The 18,478-nt window shown below is 31.1% G+C and overlaps 1 protein-coding gene and 1 long non-coding RNA gene across 4 annotated transcripts; one reads left to right on the forward strand and one right to left on the reverse strand.

Moving 5' to 3' along the window:
• Nucleotides 1-17,009, forward strand: LOC105201104 (elongation of very long chain fatty acids protein 6). 3 transcript variants are annotated; one of them, XM_039457098.1, is made up of 3 exons: nucleotides 1-569; nucleotides 12,325-12,686; nucleotides 14,975-15,527. In XM_039457098.1, the coding sequence occupies exons 2-3, from the start codon at nucleotides 12,361-12,363 to the stop codon at nucleotides 15,525-15,527; spliced, it is 879 nt and encodes a 292-aa protein (XP_039313032.1). In that variant the 5' UTR covers nucleotides 1-569; nucleotides 12,325-12,360. The 3 variants fall into 3 exon arrangements, with proteins under 3 accessions (XP_039313032.1, XP_039313033.1, XP_039313034.1); XM_039457099.1 differs by lacking the exon at nucleotides 1-569 and adding an exon at nucleotides 4,630-4,899; XM_039457100.1 differs by lacking the exon at nucleotides 1-569 and having other exon boundaries at nucleotides 12,361-12,686; nucleotides 14,975-17,009.
• LOC120359498 lies at nucleotides 7,685-8,661 on the reverse strand. The gene is made up of 2 exons (XR_005576255.1): nucleotides 8,052-8,661; nucleotides 7,685-7,819 (listed from the first exon to the last, which is right to left on the reverse strand). It is a non-coding gene; the product is annotated as an uncharacterized LOC120359498 (long non-coding RNA).
• Nucleotides 17,010-18,478: the final 1,469 nt, after the last annotated feature.

The raw sequence follows: 18,478 nt of genomic DNA on the forward strand, positions 1-18,478 counted from the left end.
CTTCGTGGTGTGTACGGGGATGATCGAGACGGGTACGGCGACGTCGGCGCGTTTTAATATACACGCGCGCATACACACATAATATTCATACATATATATATATATATAAGGAAAGAGAGATACAGCGAGGCGGATCGCTCGTAGGACCTGGAAGGAGCAAGGAAGCAATTCGGTGGAGTTGCTTAAAGATCGAGAAGAGAGCGATATCGTGAGTCACACGACGTCGGGCGACGACGACGGCAGGACGCCCGAGAGTACTATCGCGCTCTCTCCGTCTCTCTCTTTCACATTTGTTTATCTATCGATTTCACTCCGTGTATCTGAAAGCGCCGGTGCTACCGGACGCCCGGTGTGGCTCTCCTCGCTCCAATAGGAAGTGGCCTTGCCCACGTCGAGCACGCCGGCTCGCGGACACACGATCCCATCCACGGCTCCACTTTTTGACAGCTCCCGTGCCTTTGGAGCCCGAAGTCAGGACGACGACGCAGCGACGGCAGCAGCGGCGGCGCCTCGTAAAACGTTAGACGACTCTGGAAAATTGGCGAAAGGTGTAACGCCAGTGTCTAGAGGTACGTACGCTACCTATTTCTACGTGTGCGCATGAGTATACGTGCATCTGTGTGCGTGTGCTCGCGCGCGCCCATGTGTGTGCGTGTGGGTTGAATGAAACGGAATTCGTGCATCTTCCTTGCGCGGCGTACGCGTGTGCCTGGATCGAAAATCATTCGGAAAGCGCGAATCGAGACGGCACGACCTGGATACCTGGATAGGCCACCGCTAGGATGAGGACGATGATGACGACGACGACGACGACGACGACGACGACGACTCCTTCGCGCGAGCGAGAGTTATGTCGTTTTCACGAGGCGTCTCCTCGTCGCGCGCGCACGCGATTTCACGCGTGCATCATCAACGAAATCCGCGAGCGAAGCACGCGCCAAACTATCGCGATTCGCAATGGGATTCGAAGTTTGCAATAGGCATTCCGTAACCACGTACATGATATTTAAGATAAATATTTATAAATGTTGATTACTGCTCTTTTTTTTATATTTTGTAAATATTTTACACATTTTTTACGCGCGCGAAGGAAAAAAATCATAAAATCCTTATTTAAAATATTAATTAAACTATAGACTGGATATTTTATAAAATATTTATAAGTAAATGAATAAATATTTATAATAATACTTCATACATATTCTATAAATATGTTTGAAATACTAATTAGCTAATTTCCGTTTCCATGAACGTAGATTAACTTTGATCTCAGTTTAACTTTTTTACTTTTCATGTTTTTTCTAATTTTCAGAACTAAAAAAAAGGATCAAAAGTAAATTAAAACCGAGATCAAAGTAAATCCACAGTGATGAAAACGGACACAAGACACTCGATTGATGCTTACGAGTCAATGATGCTTGTATCAATTTAATACGTACAAAATCTTTACCTCCTTCTCTTCTTATTCCGAAAACTGTAACAAATTTATCGCGAAAAATGTTACCCAGCAGAGGTAATATTTTTCGCAATAAATTCTAGCAGTTGAATTTTCGTGATATTGCATTTCTGGATTCTTCTTAAAAGCTTTTGAGTTTCGGCAAGTAATTTGGAGAATCTTATAAATGTTTGTAAATTATCTGAAAAGTTATTGATTTAAGATCTGCTTTCGGCTGGTACGTTCTCGTTATTTGAATGTATTGTTACACGAGGATTTCGTTTATATTATATTATATAAATATTTTTATTTATGATAAATCTTTATGATCTGTTTAATTTGAAGTCACAAAAATGTTTACAAAATATTTTCGTAAATATTTATAAAATATTCAAATAATTATTATAAATATTTTGTAATTCTTTTATGAATTGTATATAAAGGATAGTATTCGTCAGCCCAGCAAACGGAAATAGATTGAAGTGGATAGAAATGAATTCGTGTGGTTACTGCCGAATCCAAATTTTTAATTTTTTTTTTTTTTTACTTGATTTTAATCCAATTAAAGTTTAAAAATTTCTTGAATTTATTTTAATCCATGAAGTGGAATTAGAACTTTGGAAACTTTTTATGCTTTCAATTCAAAAGGGTTATAGTTTATATAATAAAAATAAATTTTATTCATTGCACTGAGAAAAATTTGGTTGAAAAACTAAAATATTTAGTCCGATACGCACAACTAAACATTGGGTTGATTCAACAATTATTTAGTTGCACGAAATAAGATGTAATTCATTTATATTAACCATTCCAATTTTTTAACTAAGAATCAATTAAATCAACTCAATATTTAGACGTGCGTATCGGACTAAATATTTCAATTTTTCAACCAATTTTTTTTCTCAGTGCGATGAAATAAAGTGATTCCTATTGTTTCAATCCAAAGAAATTTCCGTAAATCACACAATTAATTTTGACCTGTAACATATGATTAACGTCAGTTGCTATTTTTTAATTTCAAATGTATTCAAACAAATTGGAATGAATTATAAATTTTTCATTTCTTTAAATCCACTTTTATTTACTGAAAAATTCTATTCAGCATTCGTGTCAACTCATCAGCGGAATAATTTTTTTTTTGCATAATTAAAAAATTTGTGTTACATTTAACATATATTACACGACACAAAAAAGTCCACTTAATTTTTTATTAATTAGGTAATTTAATTAAGTTAATTTAATGCAAGATGAAATAGTAAAAAGTAACACAAATATTATATACAAAAATTTTACTTTTAAGTTGGCATGTAATCTAATTTGAAGTCTGCTTCTGCGTTTTCGATTGATGGTAAATTTGTTAATTTAATAATTATTTAATTGTTTAATTAATATTAATGTAGTAATTTCATAAATGATTAATATAATTATTTTATTAAATAACTATAATTGTTCAATTAATACAAATATTTATTAAATTTGTTGAAGAATTGTAGAAAAAAGAAGGCGCGCACGTAACGCGCGCTGTTATGTTCTACTTACTCAAAAAAGTAACACTTTGATACAGTTTGGAAACAAATTATGGAAGCATACGCATTTCTCCAGTAAAATTAACATTTATTCAATAAATCGGAAATATTTATTTAAACGAAGCGGTGAATCGAAATCGTAGAAACGGTCAAACATCGATCAAATAGTACAATAAATAAGGAATACTATTTTAGCGTTTGATCGATTAACATAAAAAGCTGATATAACTAAACTAATTGAAATACCGCACTAAAACTGCGCATGAAAGTTGAATACAGTTGTGTCAACTCATCGGCAAAAGGAAATATCGATTTCGACGCAACTACTTCGTTTAAATAGACAGTAGATTCTAGTTATATCTTTTGAGCAGACATGTCGCATAGGGTAAAGTCGGTATTTACGCCGCGGGGGGATGTACGCCGCAGCAGTCAGAAAAAATAGAAGAAATAAAGATAGTTTGCTCAGAACTATTTTGTTATGTGCCTTTATGTTATATTAGTATTGTATTGTAATTACAGTTCTTTATTGTTAATATTAACGAAAATATCGTAAATTGAATTAATTTTTTCACGTAGAAGTAGCGCGATCGTGTATTACCGTCTACGTAAAATAATTACTGTAGAAAATATAAAAGGCATAATGATTATTTCATGATATGTAAATGTAGAGCGATAGTAAAGGATAAAATACAAGCAAGATTCAAGTGCATAGCTCTTGTATTCTTTATTTAGTTTGATATCTTGTATATTCCATTTGTTTAGGATATACGGCCTTTTCAGCGAACGGGATTTATGCCGTAATACAGACACTGCGTGATTGGAAAGCAGCACTTACTCTATGTTGAGCACTATGTTGAGAACACAATGCGCACTCAGTTGATGTCTGTGCATATTAATTTCTTTAATATTGCATTATTATTAATTTGAATACATATTTACTGTTCTTATTCCCTAATAAACTTTATAAACACATTTTGTAAGTTATTATGTTATTTTATATCATATCTGAAAATATTATTTGTAAATTTTGATGCGCCGTGTATCTTACACATGAGTAGTCGGAAATCCTGCCACTTTTTTTATATAACAAAAATGCAAGGGTTTTTTAAGTTTTTTTTTTTTCAGTATAAGAAAAGAAATATTTCATACTTAAAATCTTCAAGTATAAGAAAAGAAATATTTCATACTTAAAATTTTTTTAATAATAGTAAACAGTATGAAGTTTTTATTAGCCTAATTTATTTTCCTTAAACATAGTAAATAATACTTAATAAATTAAATTTTCGATAGCTGCGGCGTATATACCGACTTTACCCTATACTTTATGCATTTATCTTGTTATTTTTTAATATTTTATCTTGCATTAAATTAATGTAAAAAGTTGAGTGGACTTTTCCGTGACGTGTAATATATGTTAAATGTAACACAAATTTTCTATTTATGCAAAAAAAAATTATTCCGCTGGCGAGTTGACACACGCTGAATGGAATTCAGTAAATGGAAATGAATTTAAATGGATGAAAAATTTATAATTCATACCAATTCATTTAAATACATTTTGAATTAAAAAATAGCAATTGACGACAATCATATGTTACAGATCACACATTAAAATTGATTGTGTGATTTATGGAAATTTCTTTGGATTGAAACAATAGGAATTACTTTATTTCATTAACATTTCAGAATTATTTGTTTTACGTTAGGGAAAAGTCGGGTAGTACCGGACAGCGGATAGTATCGGACAAAAATTGTTTCAAGCCATTGCCCCTGAAACACCTGTGAAACAATCGGCGTGTTGACTGACGAAAGGGGGTACGGCTGACGCCATATTAGAACAAACGGCAGTAGGGTTGACAAGTTATAATAAATTTTGTATTGTACACAGCTGTTTTCAGTGAACAAAGATAATTTCTCCCTGTTGTAGCTTGTCTAAAAGTAAGTATAAGTAGGTTTTTAGTTTATTGTTAAAAACAACGTTGATTATCCTTTAAGTTGTAGGCTATAAATCTTGTTAGGCTTACTAATACGGAAATAATAGCCAATTTTTCGTTGCCTGTGGTTCAAGTTGTATCGGACAGATGAGTTGCAGGTTGTATCGGACAATCTTTACGGTTAATAAAACTTAAATTCTTACAACACTTTTTATATTATAGTAATATGGGCAAATTACGTCATAAATAATACGAAAAAAAATGAACAAAGCCATAGAAAAAATTAAAATTAAGAAAATGACTATTAGAAAAAAAAGTGTTAAAAATGTTAAAATATTGAATTTTTAAAGACTGTTTATTTTATTGACTTGTTACGTTAAGAAAAGTTTATTTTCATTTATTGACTTATGTTACTTACACAATAAAAAATAAAATGTAGCGGAAAGTTCACTCTAAATTTTATGTTAAAATAACTCAAAAGTTAAGTTAAAATAATTCTTATTTTAAGTTATTTTAATTTAACTTTTGAGTTATTTTAACAAAAAAATTTAGAGTGGACTTTCTGGAACATTTTAGTTTTTACTGTGTTTTTACTATACAATAATAATATAAAATAATAATAATAATAATATAGATATATAATAACATATAATATATAACAATGATATAATTATAATAATAAGTTGTTTGTTACACCAAAAATGATTCTTTTCTCACACACTGTATCATGTCCGATACAACCCTCCACAAATAAGCATGATAAAAATGCAATGCCTATAAAAAGTATAAAAAAAACGATTGATATTTTTATTTTAGGAACATGGGTTTTAAGAAGTGTTTTGGTATAAGAATGAAGTTTTGCATGATATAGAGTATGTTTAAATTTAGCTATTTAAAAAAGAAATATTTGTGAAAAAGCTTAGGTGTCCGATACTACCCGATCTTCCCTTATTTGTTATTTATTTCCCTGTAAATCGCATTATTTTAACACATTTGAGGAAATATTGAATTAATCAATCCGGACATGTTAAAAATTTAACACAAAAAAATTTTTAACAAAGATCTTTTTTGTACTATCTGAAAATAATTTTATTGAAAACCATCGAAAATAATTATGTAGGAGCATCGCAAGCATGATCAGGGCAATGTTGCAAAATACGTTATTGGTTTAAATTGCTGCATAATTATTTCAATGGTCGAACAAAATTATTTTTAGATATTTAGCCAAATTTTTTAAACATTTCACTAAAACCGTTCTTTCTAAATGTAAATGCACAAATGTTTTCTATTGTGTCTGAAACGAAACTGCGCGTATTATGAGCTCTAGGACCTGTTTCATAATTTCCGATTGACTCTCTCTTATAATCGGCTGATTAAATTTCAAAGTCGTCAATTGTGAAACTAGAAACTGATTATCTTTTAATCGGGTGTCTTAACGATTTTATTTATATGTATTAATTAAAAATATTATATTTTTTACGCAAACAAGTTATAATTTGCAAAAAAAATGCACAAGGAATAATGTGATCAGTGTTTTAGTTTTGCAAATGACGATTCTTTAATCGGCCGATTTTTTAAGTTAATCGGAGATGCTGGGAGTGGTTCCTGGTCGTTACTTTTAACAGGAATAAACGATTCACATTTGTTACATGATTTGTTTTTTTTTAGTACATCTTTTAACACGTGTTCACGTATGTAAAACTTGTCACATTTGCTTCTTTCTGTAAAGAAAATGATTGCGTACATATTTAAGTGAAGTTAAACAAAGTTAACATGTTATATCCCAGACGGCACGAAAGTCGGAAAGATGTAAAGACACCTAAAAACGTTCAAGGAATATCTTTATATCCTTCGTACTTTTGTGCTATCAAGATTATTGATTAACATTACCTTCAAAGAATTACAACGATTTCATTATAGGTAATATAGATACAATCGTCAAAATACTTTGTAAAAAGAGTAACTTTTACATGACACTTTTCAAAATTAAAAAAGCGGGCTATTATTTATCGCTTATAATGGAAAGCTATAATTTATTAGCTTTTGATCACGTTTCTTTTTGTAGCTGCAGTAAATTATGAGCGCTATAAAATTTAAAATTAACTAGTGTTGTTGTACCCTAATTACAGAAGAGATTACACTGGTAAAAAGAGTTCTTTAAATTTAATATATGCAGTGAAGACAAGCAGATACATCGAAAACATGTAGATGTTTGTTCAAATGTACTTTTCAATTTTCAATTACAGATACAATAACGTGTAATTCAAAATTCATTCACATTGAATTTTATGGCATGTTTAGCAGTGTGCGCAACTGTCTAGATCATATTAATATTGTTGAAGGACATTAAAAATTAAAAGAATACTAGAACTACTTTTCTTTTCTCTGTTGGAACGTAGCAAAGCACAACAAATATGTGCGAAAGATTAAACTATAAATTTAACATATTTTGTATGCTGTAAACGATTATATTTTCGGGTTAATTTAACACAAGTTGAATATATGTATCAGAACGTAATATAAGCATTATGTAAAAAAGGTAACACAAAAAGACGCAATACTTTTTTTGAACAGAATGGCAATATATTTTTTAGTAAAACTAGCATTCATAATTTGATTGATCGGATCGATTTATTTGTCTTAAAATTCAGAAACTTAAAGGATTTAAATATCAAATTGGGAAAAAGGAGTTATGCAATTTACTCAATCATTTTATTTCAAATTAATACTCGGATGTGCGTTATAAGATTCGAATTAAAACCGAGAAATGGGTTTTAATAAAAACAAAATTGTTTATCACACATCTTTATTTTTATTTTTGCTGTATCGTGAAAAGAAAAAAAAGGAACGTAACCATGCGGAAGAGTTCAGCTAAAAAAAGCCCGTAGAATTCGAGCGTCAAAACCATTTTTAAGAAAGACAAACTGCAACAAAAAACAGAGTATCAAATTTATATTTAGCTAAAGATAAACACTTATGATGTAATCTTGAATGAATTTTGGAGAATTATGCGGCGCTTTTACGGTAAGAAATAGTCTTTATATTAGTTTCTCCGGTATACGTGTTAATTTATTGATAGAACACGTCTTCTTCGGCCCAAAAAGATTCGTTCGTTTTAGGTTGCGTTTTGCGTAAAAAAAACCCCCAGAATTTTACCTTGTTTTCAAAATGTCGTACTTATTGTTAGTTTTATCGTTTGATCGCAGAACGGTGTAACGATGCAATTTTTTCAAATTATCATCGACATTCGTTCGTTTCGCGTGACTTACGTCACAGCCTCATTTCCGCGATGTAATTTCAGCGTTCAATTTGAGCGCAATTTGCGCAAATTCGATGTTCTTCAATACCGGCCTGTGAACCAGATGTCGTAACGCGAGACGCGGATTATCGTCCGCGCAGTAGGTATATATAAGACCGTACGTATATCGAAACGAAATAAACTTCGCGCGCGATTTTTTTGCGAGCGCGAATTACGCCTCGCGAACTCACCATGACATTGCAAATGTAAAACGTGCGGCAGGACGGAATACCCGGCTTCTTCACGCATCGATCCATACATCGCGTGAGATCGAGAGTCGAACTCGGATTGGCGCGCCCGTGTCTCACGCGTGCGCGACGCAGCTGCGCAACACGATTGGCGCAACCGGCGTCCCGAAAAGACGCATTACGAAAAGAAAAAAGAAAAAAAAACTGCAAAAGATAAAGTGATAAAACGTGATAAAATAGCTTGCAACGCATTATCGTCTAATTAATATTTAATAGTAAAATAAACACGTGTGTTGTGTAAAATAATAATTATATAATGATTGCCAAGTAGAAGTAAATGTCACGATACAATTTAAAATGTAAAAGTGTTGTTTTGATCGCAGGAGGAACACCTAGACCGTACATAATATTAAATTATTATTAAAGATACAAAATGTTAATAATAATTATTTGAATGTTTTAAAAATATTTTTCAAATTATTTCATAAATGTTTATGCGATCTTTGATTGAACAGATCGTAAGATTTATAATAATAATAATAAAGATTAATTAATTTTCTTTATCATGGATAAAGATTTATCATAAATAAATTAATAAAATATTACTATATATTTGTTTTTTTACTTATTTAAATATTATATAAAATACTCAGTACATGTTTAAACAATATGTTGAATAATGATTTCAAGATTCTTTTCTCATATAAATATGTGTAAAATATTTGTAAATAGATATATAATTATTTGAAAAAAATAAATGGTTATAAATATTTATGAATATTTATCACATGCTGATTGATAATCGAGTAGAGAAGATACTAAATTATTATATATATAATTATGTAAAAATATATTCGATGGAATTTGTGTGTAAAGGAGAAGGTATTTTATATTATTATATTATTATATTATAATGAGTTGTATTATAGCCGCTTCTATTATCTTCGTTATCAGATGATGAATTCTAGTAATTACTTACGGACTCATTTCTTTAATAGCTTGCCTTATATAAATATGCCATTGTACAATAGTCGGCATTTGTTATAAAAGACATTTTTTACTCTCGAACATTTCGAAACATTGTTAAGCTACATTTTAATATTTAATTACACAGATTTCTTTATTCAATGTAAAGTACAACGTATTATCATACGAATGTATTTACAATTCAATGTTTTTAACTTTGTGATTTTACTTTTTATTCGGCTGTACAAACATTCGTACACACATCGAGTTATGCAAAGTTAAACAATATGAGATTTTTTTTATGGACCCCTACAGATGTCTCAATATGCTTAACAGTTTTTTTTCCAAGTTTTGTTTTTATTAAAGTAATTATTTGATAAGTTGATTGTAGTTTTATCACTAATCTAGATAGTTTAAAGTACAAAGTTTCAGTATTGCAATCTACATTCGGAAGACAATATAGATTTACATACATACATTTGCACTTATATTTTGTAGAAGACGAAAAACTTAGTTTAAATAAAACGTATTTAGATAAAATAAATTGACACTTACTTAAAATAGAAAAATATGAAATAGGTTCCAGAAACTTGTATGTTTCTGGAATCCATTCTATATTTTTTTTTTTTGTTTTTAGTAAGTCGATTTGGTTTATCTTAAATAAATTTTATTTTCAATAAGTTTCAAATAAATATTTGGTCGACTTCTGATATTCTGCAATGTTTTCTCTTTATTATGAATAAAAACATAATTTTATATTAAAACAATTTTTTTTTTTAAATAAAAACCAATTTTTTTAATTTAATTTGGTAGTAGGCCGTATTAATCACCACTGTTCCTCTTCGATTTATGCTACAGTGTCGTTACGTTTTTTTATAAACAATATTCAATATAATAAATATGTCATAAGTTTGAGTCTGTACTCCATTGAAAATGATGAATAATAATCGTTAACAAGTTTCAAGGTATTGATTATTTAATAAAATATAAATAGGTAATCATAATACTTTATCCTGCAGTTTTAATTTTAAGTTTTCAGAAATAACAACGACGTATTCCGATGGCCTAATATTAAAAATACCCTCGAATATCAAACTGATTATGATTTATGTACATGTAATTTACGGATTCGTAGTTCTTTCTTGAGAAACTAAAATTTTTTGTTATTGTCTGTCTTCGTCTCACGCACTACTACGTTTTACCCTATGGGAAACAAAGACGGACAAAAACAAGAAATTCTCGTTTCTTAAAATGGGACTGCATTCTTCTTCAACAGATTTTTTGCGATTTCTGGCGATTTAATGTTCGATACATTTTTATATTCCTTAAATGTTAATTACATAGCAACACATTGCAGTAATGGTTTTTGCCTTATTTGCCTTTTTTTCTCTTTGCACAAAAAGTATCATACAGCTTCTTCAAACACACACTCACACTTGTCCGACCTTGCATTCGAGATTACGTGCCTGTGTTTTATTTATTCACATGATCGTAAGATCTCTTACGGCCAATGAGATCCGTATTCCGAAATCTCATGGTAATCTTAACTTAATCCCCTCCACTTGAATTTAATGCTTTATAAGCAAGTACTTAAATATAATAAGATCGGACTGTGCACTGAGCATAGTCCGAGCTGTTCGAAATTATCATGAGTATCAAAATACTCTGTCCAAATGTCAATAAATCGATCCTGCAGCGTTCCGAGATCGCATTAAAGATATTCTTTTAATGCAAATATTGTCTCGATTATCGATCTCGCGATGCTAATACGGTCGTCTTATTGGCTGGTTGAAATCAAGATCAAGCTCGAATCTATAATTATGAAATCTATAATCATCAGATTCGACGTTTTAAATATAAAATCAGAAACGTGTGAATATTGTCCACAGTCTAATTTCGGAATCGTTTGAAGTCTGATCTCAAAATTTTATCCGGGCAATTGCGAAGTAATCGCGCGATCGTACTTGAAGACGGTCTTAAATATAACTACTCTTACATATAATTACTACTCTTAAATATAATTACGCACAGAGAGCATCAATCATTAGAGATCGATCTAAAGATTCAGTAAGTTCTTTGAAGTTTCGCAATATTGAAACTAAAAATTATAAATATTTTCGTGCACGGTGCTGAAAAAATTGTAGTCCAACCGGGGATTTGAAGACGAATTTTCAATTTTGAATTGTTTTACTTTGAATTCGAACGCGTACATACATGGAAAGTGAAAAGATTTCGGATCGAACAATTGTGAAATCGTATTCTGGAATGTTGGAAGAGTATACCACACACACACACACACACACACACAGATTTTTTAGATTTCAAAACACTATCCAAACAGGTACTAATCCGGTTGGACTAAGACCGCAGAGAAAACAAAGAGAGAGAGAGAGAGAGAGAGAGAGAGAGAGTTGATGTATATCACGCATCTCAAATGGTTCACTGAAATTTTTGTAATGAATTTAACACAAGATGAATGTGTTAGAAAGTAACATAAATATTATGTAAAAAGTGAACACAAAAATGTAACACTTCGACACAATTTACAAACAGTTTGTACATTTTCTTCGTTTCAAAACTATATTACTTGTTCATTTGCTCGTAAATCGTACTTTCTTTTAATAAGAAGTCTGTTAAATTAATTTAACAAAATATATTCGCAATTCAAATAGCACTAGCGTGTAGAATTAACGCTTGGATGTTAAAAATACCATAACAAGGACTGGCTTTCAACAACAAACAAATAGAAAATGTTTTCTACTGTGCGCACGTAATGATTCCTTGAAATTTTAAAGTCATAAGCCTGTCTCGCTTGAATTTGAAGAAAAACGATTTTCTGTATTCGCAGAAGCGATGTTTATGTTCTTTTCCGTTCAGCTCCGAGCTAACGTCTAGCTGACTTTCACAATACGATAAACGATCGGGTAAAGCGACACCTCTTTTTTTTTAACTATTCATCATCTGTACATTTCTACAGAAATAGCCGTGCGAGACATCAGTTTGAAACGCAAAGATGAACAACGTGGACTACAAGGAGGTGACGCTCCCGAATTATTCCTACGTATTTAATTTCGAGGAGACGTTCAGCCACCACGAGACCAAGCAATGGATGATGGAAAATTGGACGAACGGTTTTTATTACTGCGGACTTTACATGATCCTAATATTCGGCGGACAACACTACATGGCCAGCAGGCCCAGATTCGAACTCAGGGGAATACTGTGTCTTTGGAATACGCTATTGGCTACCTTTTCTATCATCGGCTTCACCAGAACGGCGCCTGAGTTAATACACGTTCTTAGACATCACGGTTTGCACCACAGCATTTGTATACCAAGGTCAGTGTTGAACTTGAAATGACTGAATTTTAAGTATGTTCCTGAATTTATCGTAAAATAATTTCGAAGAAAGTGCGAAGACCTTTAATATTATGTCTGTTGATTTTTTGCGGCTAAATCAGTATGCGCTTGCTGTGTGTGTGTGTGTGTGTGTGTGTGTGTGTGTGTGTGTGTGTACTTAGAGTGAAAAAAATTTATATACACTCCATCTTAAATACGTATCTTCAATTAATTGAAAATTAAATTGATTAAATATTTATTTGAGATTGATTTGGAATATTTGAAATTTGACGCGAAAGGAAAAAAACAAGTTTTATTATAATGCAGTCACAAAGAGCAAATGGTACGTTTTCCATTTCACGCGTAATGCGCGTGATGCATTATTTATCCTTGTTTAATATTCAATGTAAAATAAGGATGAGTGGACATCATGTGTGTTATGCATGACACGAAACTCATCCAAATACACATATTGATTCGCAAAATATCAATCTTCTTATAATTACTTGAATGAATGAAAGTGTGAATTTGATCGTGATCTGATAGCTTTTATCACGAAGATATCACTAAGATAAAATTTGTACAAGTAACGACGCATGTTTAATTCGAGTCATATATTCGTAAAAATATATAGGACATTTGGATTTAATACATACACTGAGAAAAAAAAGTTGTGAACTGAACTAAATGCGTTTAGTTGTTTATGAATTATTTGATTCAAATATTATTTATTTGAGTCAAATACATGGTAATAATTTGAATGAATATCTGTACTTATCTCAACACGCATTTTTTTGAATCAATAAATGTTTGCTTGACAGCCGTTGACCGCCGCATTTAGTTGAATAAATTAATATCTTTTTAAATCAACAACTTTTTTTTCTCACTGTACTGTTGAAGTTCTATTTTCAATTCACATTTGACATTTGCTTTATTTTTGGGTCTGCCACCAATGATGTCTCTTTTTTAGACTACACAATTAAAAGAATAGGTTTTTATGCATCAATTGATATCATTTAAAAGTAAATTTCTACTTTGAAATGGAAACTATCGGAAATTCCGATGGCTTTTTTTTGCAGCAGCCTGAAATATTTAAATTTTATAGCCGCAAAGTATTTAAAATTTAAAGTTGAGAATGCTCATATGAAAATAGGATCCTAATAGCTTCAAAATTATAAAATGATAATTGTCTGTAAAATTGTTAAAGATGATTATGAAATTAATAATTAGACTTAACATTGGTAATTTTCCGTAATTAGGGATTTTTTACGTACATAAACGTGTATGCATATTAATGATTTTTGTAACTCATTATAAAAATTAAAATGGAGTTTCATAATTAAACCTGTTCATATTTACTTGCGTATTTATTTATATAAGCGTACCTGTTTACATAAGCAAGTAACGTAAGCAAGTAATCTAATCCTAAAATTAAATTTATGTACTTTACTTTTTTATTTATAAAAAAATATATTTTGAATTTGATATTATACTTATTATATTATGTTATACATGCACATTATATTGCATGTGGCTGTAAAATATGATATGCTTAATAGCCAATACAGAATATACACGCAAAGATTTGGCGAATGGTTTGTGAATAGTGAAATAGGAATAAAATTTGTAACTTTTTTAAGAATTAATCCATTTGCTTACATCAATACAAAAAAAAGTGAAGAAACTAGATTAACTAGAAAACAAATGTAACTTTATTCGAGTTTTATTCAAGAGAAAGTTAAAGAAATCAACACGTTTACGTAGATAACGTGTACGTTATATCACATATTCTTTGAATAAATATTCATTCTGTGCAATTATTGTTGTGATCTAAACAAGATAAAATTAGTTTTGCTAAATTTAGCAGCGCAATATATATTACATTATATATTTATACATTATGTAAGTCGATTTATTATAGTGCACTGCAGCAAAGTTAATTTATATTAAATTAAGACTGTAGAAGTAAATAAAAAAAAAAAAACATTAAGGCAAAAACATTAATGTTTAATTGTGAAAGCACATTCATGAAATAATTTTTTTTCGGATCATTTAAAAATGTTTTGCCTTATACTTGTTTTTTTTCCCCTACAGTCTAAATTTAACATAAATTTGCATTTTCTTTGAAAAAAGAGATATTGGTTTCTTGGAACAGGATAGTACAAACTATTACAAAACTAAACAAACAATTATGCAACTGAATCATCATAATTTAAACTATTCCTGTGAATTCCTGGAAAATTTACAATTGAGAATATTTTGTAAAAATATCATCAATTTGATTGCAGTTTTATCGAGCAAAATTGCGTGTCGGGCTTCTGGACGTGGATGTTCGTGCTGTCGAAACTACCCGAGCTCGGCGACACGGTCTTCATCGTGTTGCGCAAACAACCGCTAATCTTCCTGCACTGGTATCATCATATCACCGTTTTATTATACTCCTGGTTTTCGTATTCGGAGTACACTGCGTCCGCGCGATGGTACATCGTGATGAACTACTGCGTCCACTCGATCATGTACAGCTACTACGCCCTTAAAGCAATGCGATACAGGCCACCTAAAGCAATCTCCATGGTGATCACTACGCTCCAGCTTACCCAAATGGTGATCGGCTGCATTATCAACATACACGCCTACCAGTACCTGGAGAGTGGCTACGCCTGCAACATCACCCGCATGAATATCCGTTTTAGTTTCGCGATGTACTTGAGTTATTTCGTCCTATTCGCGCGATTCTTCCATAAGTCGTACCTGGCTGGAAAGAAGACCGAAGACAAGAAGCACTTTACCAATAGCGCATCTGGTCACATCAGCTATAACGACAAGCTCAAAGCCAATTAAGATGGTTACTTGGCACACTAGGGCGCCTGGACGCCCTTTTCTCTATCTTACCTTCTTTTCTCCTTCTTTCCCTAATTCTCTTCTCTTTTTTCTCACGCCGCTGGTCGACGTAGCCATACATCCAGGATCTATTTATACTAGGAAATATTAGGGTTTAACGGCTTCTAGGATTCACGTGTTCAGTGGATACTATTGCTAAACTTAAAGATTTACGGACTGTGATGCAATTATTTAACTGTAATATATGGTTGTTTTCATTTGCCTTTCGTACTTCAAAATTATTTTATTATATAATTATCTATTAATAATATTAATTGAAATATTAATTGAATTTGTGTTTTCATATATTTTTTTAATTGTAACACTGTTACATATATTTTTTAAACGTGATTTTTGGTACTCTTTTAATTTTAGAATTAAGGTTTTACCTTAATTTTATTAATAATAAATATTACTTGATTGTATTATTTGCGATTTTTTTAAGATGAAAAATATTAGTTTAGGCCTTTGGAAACATGTAGATTTGCCGCTATATCTGCATTCTAATATATTAATGTTACGTTAATTAAGACGTCGAGAAATGTGTAAAGTTATATATACATATACATATATATAGAGCCTAAAATACACAGAAGCTCTAAATTTTTAGGACTTGTAAATACGTCTACGAGAATTTTTTAGATTAATAGAATTCGTACATATAGGATTTCGCACATCCTAGGAACCATCGAATTTAAAGTCCACGTATCCTAGGAATCATATTTCTTAAACTCTTTTTAGATTCTAGGAGCCGTACGTCCTAAAAGTTATAGATCTTGGGTGCGACGTTTCTCAGGATCCTTATATCCTAGGACTCGTAAAGCGGGACTTGTGGAGTACAGAAACTATTAGTCCTCGAGCCCAATAGATTCTAAGGCGCATATTTAAGATACGTATTTCTCAGGATTTTTAATAGATCCTAAGATCTACCTTATAGGAATCGTGAAACAATGAATTGATAACATTTTTGGGTCTACAACACCTAGGATTCATACTACTACATTGAGATCTTTAGATTCTACGGTATCTGTCGATCCTAAAGTAAATTTTTTCGGGATCCTCAGGTCGTAGGATACAATAGATTCTAATTGAGGATCCATTAGCCAATTAGCGTCCGCCTGCGTGCGGAGGGTACCCTAAGAAGGAGGTTCGTTCGAGGGTGGAGGGAGGAGGGAACACATAGTGGTTCTCCTCTTAGTTTTTTTATATATAATTAATAAAGAGCTACTTTTGCATGTCCTGTGTAAACGTGCGCGAATGTATGCACGTTTCACAAGTCCGATCGGCTGTTGCACAATTGTTATTATGATTTGTTTGTTACTGTCTATATCTCTCTTTTGCAATTGAATATATACATATATTGGGTATTATTTAATAATAATTTATATGACCAAACACATATGTGTAAATAATAATTTCTTATAAATCCTACATGGCATCACACAGATTCTTACATCTCTTACTTACCATTATCCTATAATATTTTTAATTACACTTGTAAGTGTGACAAGCAAAATATCAAAGAATCTCGAATAATTTAATCAAATTTTAATTACAAGAAAATTTCAAATGTCAGTAACGTTATCTTATAATTCATAAATCCATAATCAATTTATTAAAAGAAAAATTTCTTACCATTACATTGATTTCTGCATCACTCAAATAACAAAAACCTCACTCAAATAACAAAAACCCTTCATCGAAGTAAAAGTCTCGACCTAAATGACGCATTGAGGAATGTGTTGAAAGACGCGCTCAGTGCTTGTTTGACAGGACCAAAATAATTAAAAATGTACCTCAATTGGCGAACAATTCTTAACAGACATACGAATAAACATATTTTTAAAATAATTTATGGAATAAAAGTAAGCTTGTTTAAACGCTCGATAATAGATGCAAAAGCAAAATTTACAAATTAAATCAAGATCGAGACGAGATATGAATGAAAAATATAAATGACGATATAAATTAATCGAATATTCTTTATCTCGCAATTTACATGGACATGTTCCAGACTTACTTGTCTTTACTCAGCATGTTACAAAAGTCGATTAATCTATATATGATGTCCGGGTATACAGTTATAGAATGGATAGTCAGATTATGTGAGATTATGTATAAAACATGTGTCGCACTCTTATGTGTTAATAGTAAAAGCGCTGTGAAAGAAAATGTTAATTTGAACAACGACCTATTGCCAAAGGAAATTATTAAGAATCGTAGTGCGCATTGTGTCTTTATATGTCACTACGTCTATTTCCTGAAAAGTTCAAATATACGACCTATCGCCAAAGGAAATTGTTAAGTCGTAGTGCCATGCATTGTCTTATATGTTACTGTGTTTATTTCTACGACTTTGAGTCGAAGTTAGAACTTCATACAGGAAATAGACACACTAACATATAGAGACAATGCTCACCACGACTCTTAACAATTTCCTTTGGCGATCCATATTAATAATACAATTACATCAATTGTGAGACACAATAGACGAACAAATTTTAACAGCACTAAGACAAGAGACATTTCAATGAAAAGGTTTATAACCATTGCGTGTCTCCCTATTCAACGACGAAAAAAAAAAAAAAAACAGAAAATTTCAAAATTTATACATTTTTCACAGTGTTTTGACTATCGGTATGCGACATATATTTTATACATAATCGACTATCTATTCTAATGTATACCCGGACATCACATATAGATTAATCGACTTTTGTAACATGCTGACAAGTAAGAAACATGTCCATATAAATTGCGTTCTTAAGAGATAAAGAATATTAACGTTATATAACGTTATTTATTTTAGCCATGCACATTTTGACCTTGATTTAATTTGTAAATTATAGAATAAATAATAGAAAATAAAAAGATGTATATATTAAACATTAAAAATTTTAATTAAAATGTTC

The sequence above is a fragment of the Solenopsis invicta genome, chromosome 14, assembly GCF_016802725.1.
Source record: "Solenopsis invicta isolate M01_SB chromosome 14, UNIL_Sinv_3.0, whole genome shotgun sequence".
NCBI lineage: Eukaryota > Metazoa > Arthropoda > Insecta > Hymenoptera > Formicidae > Solenopsis > Solenopsis invicta.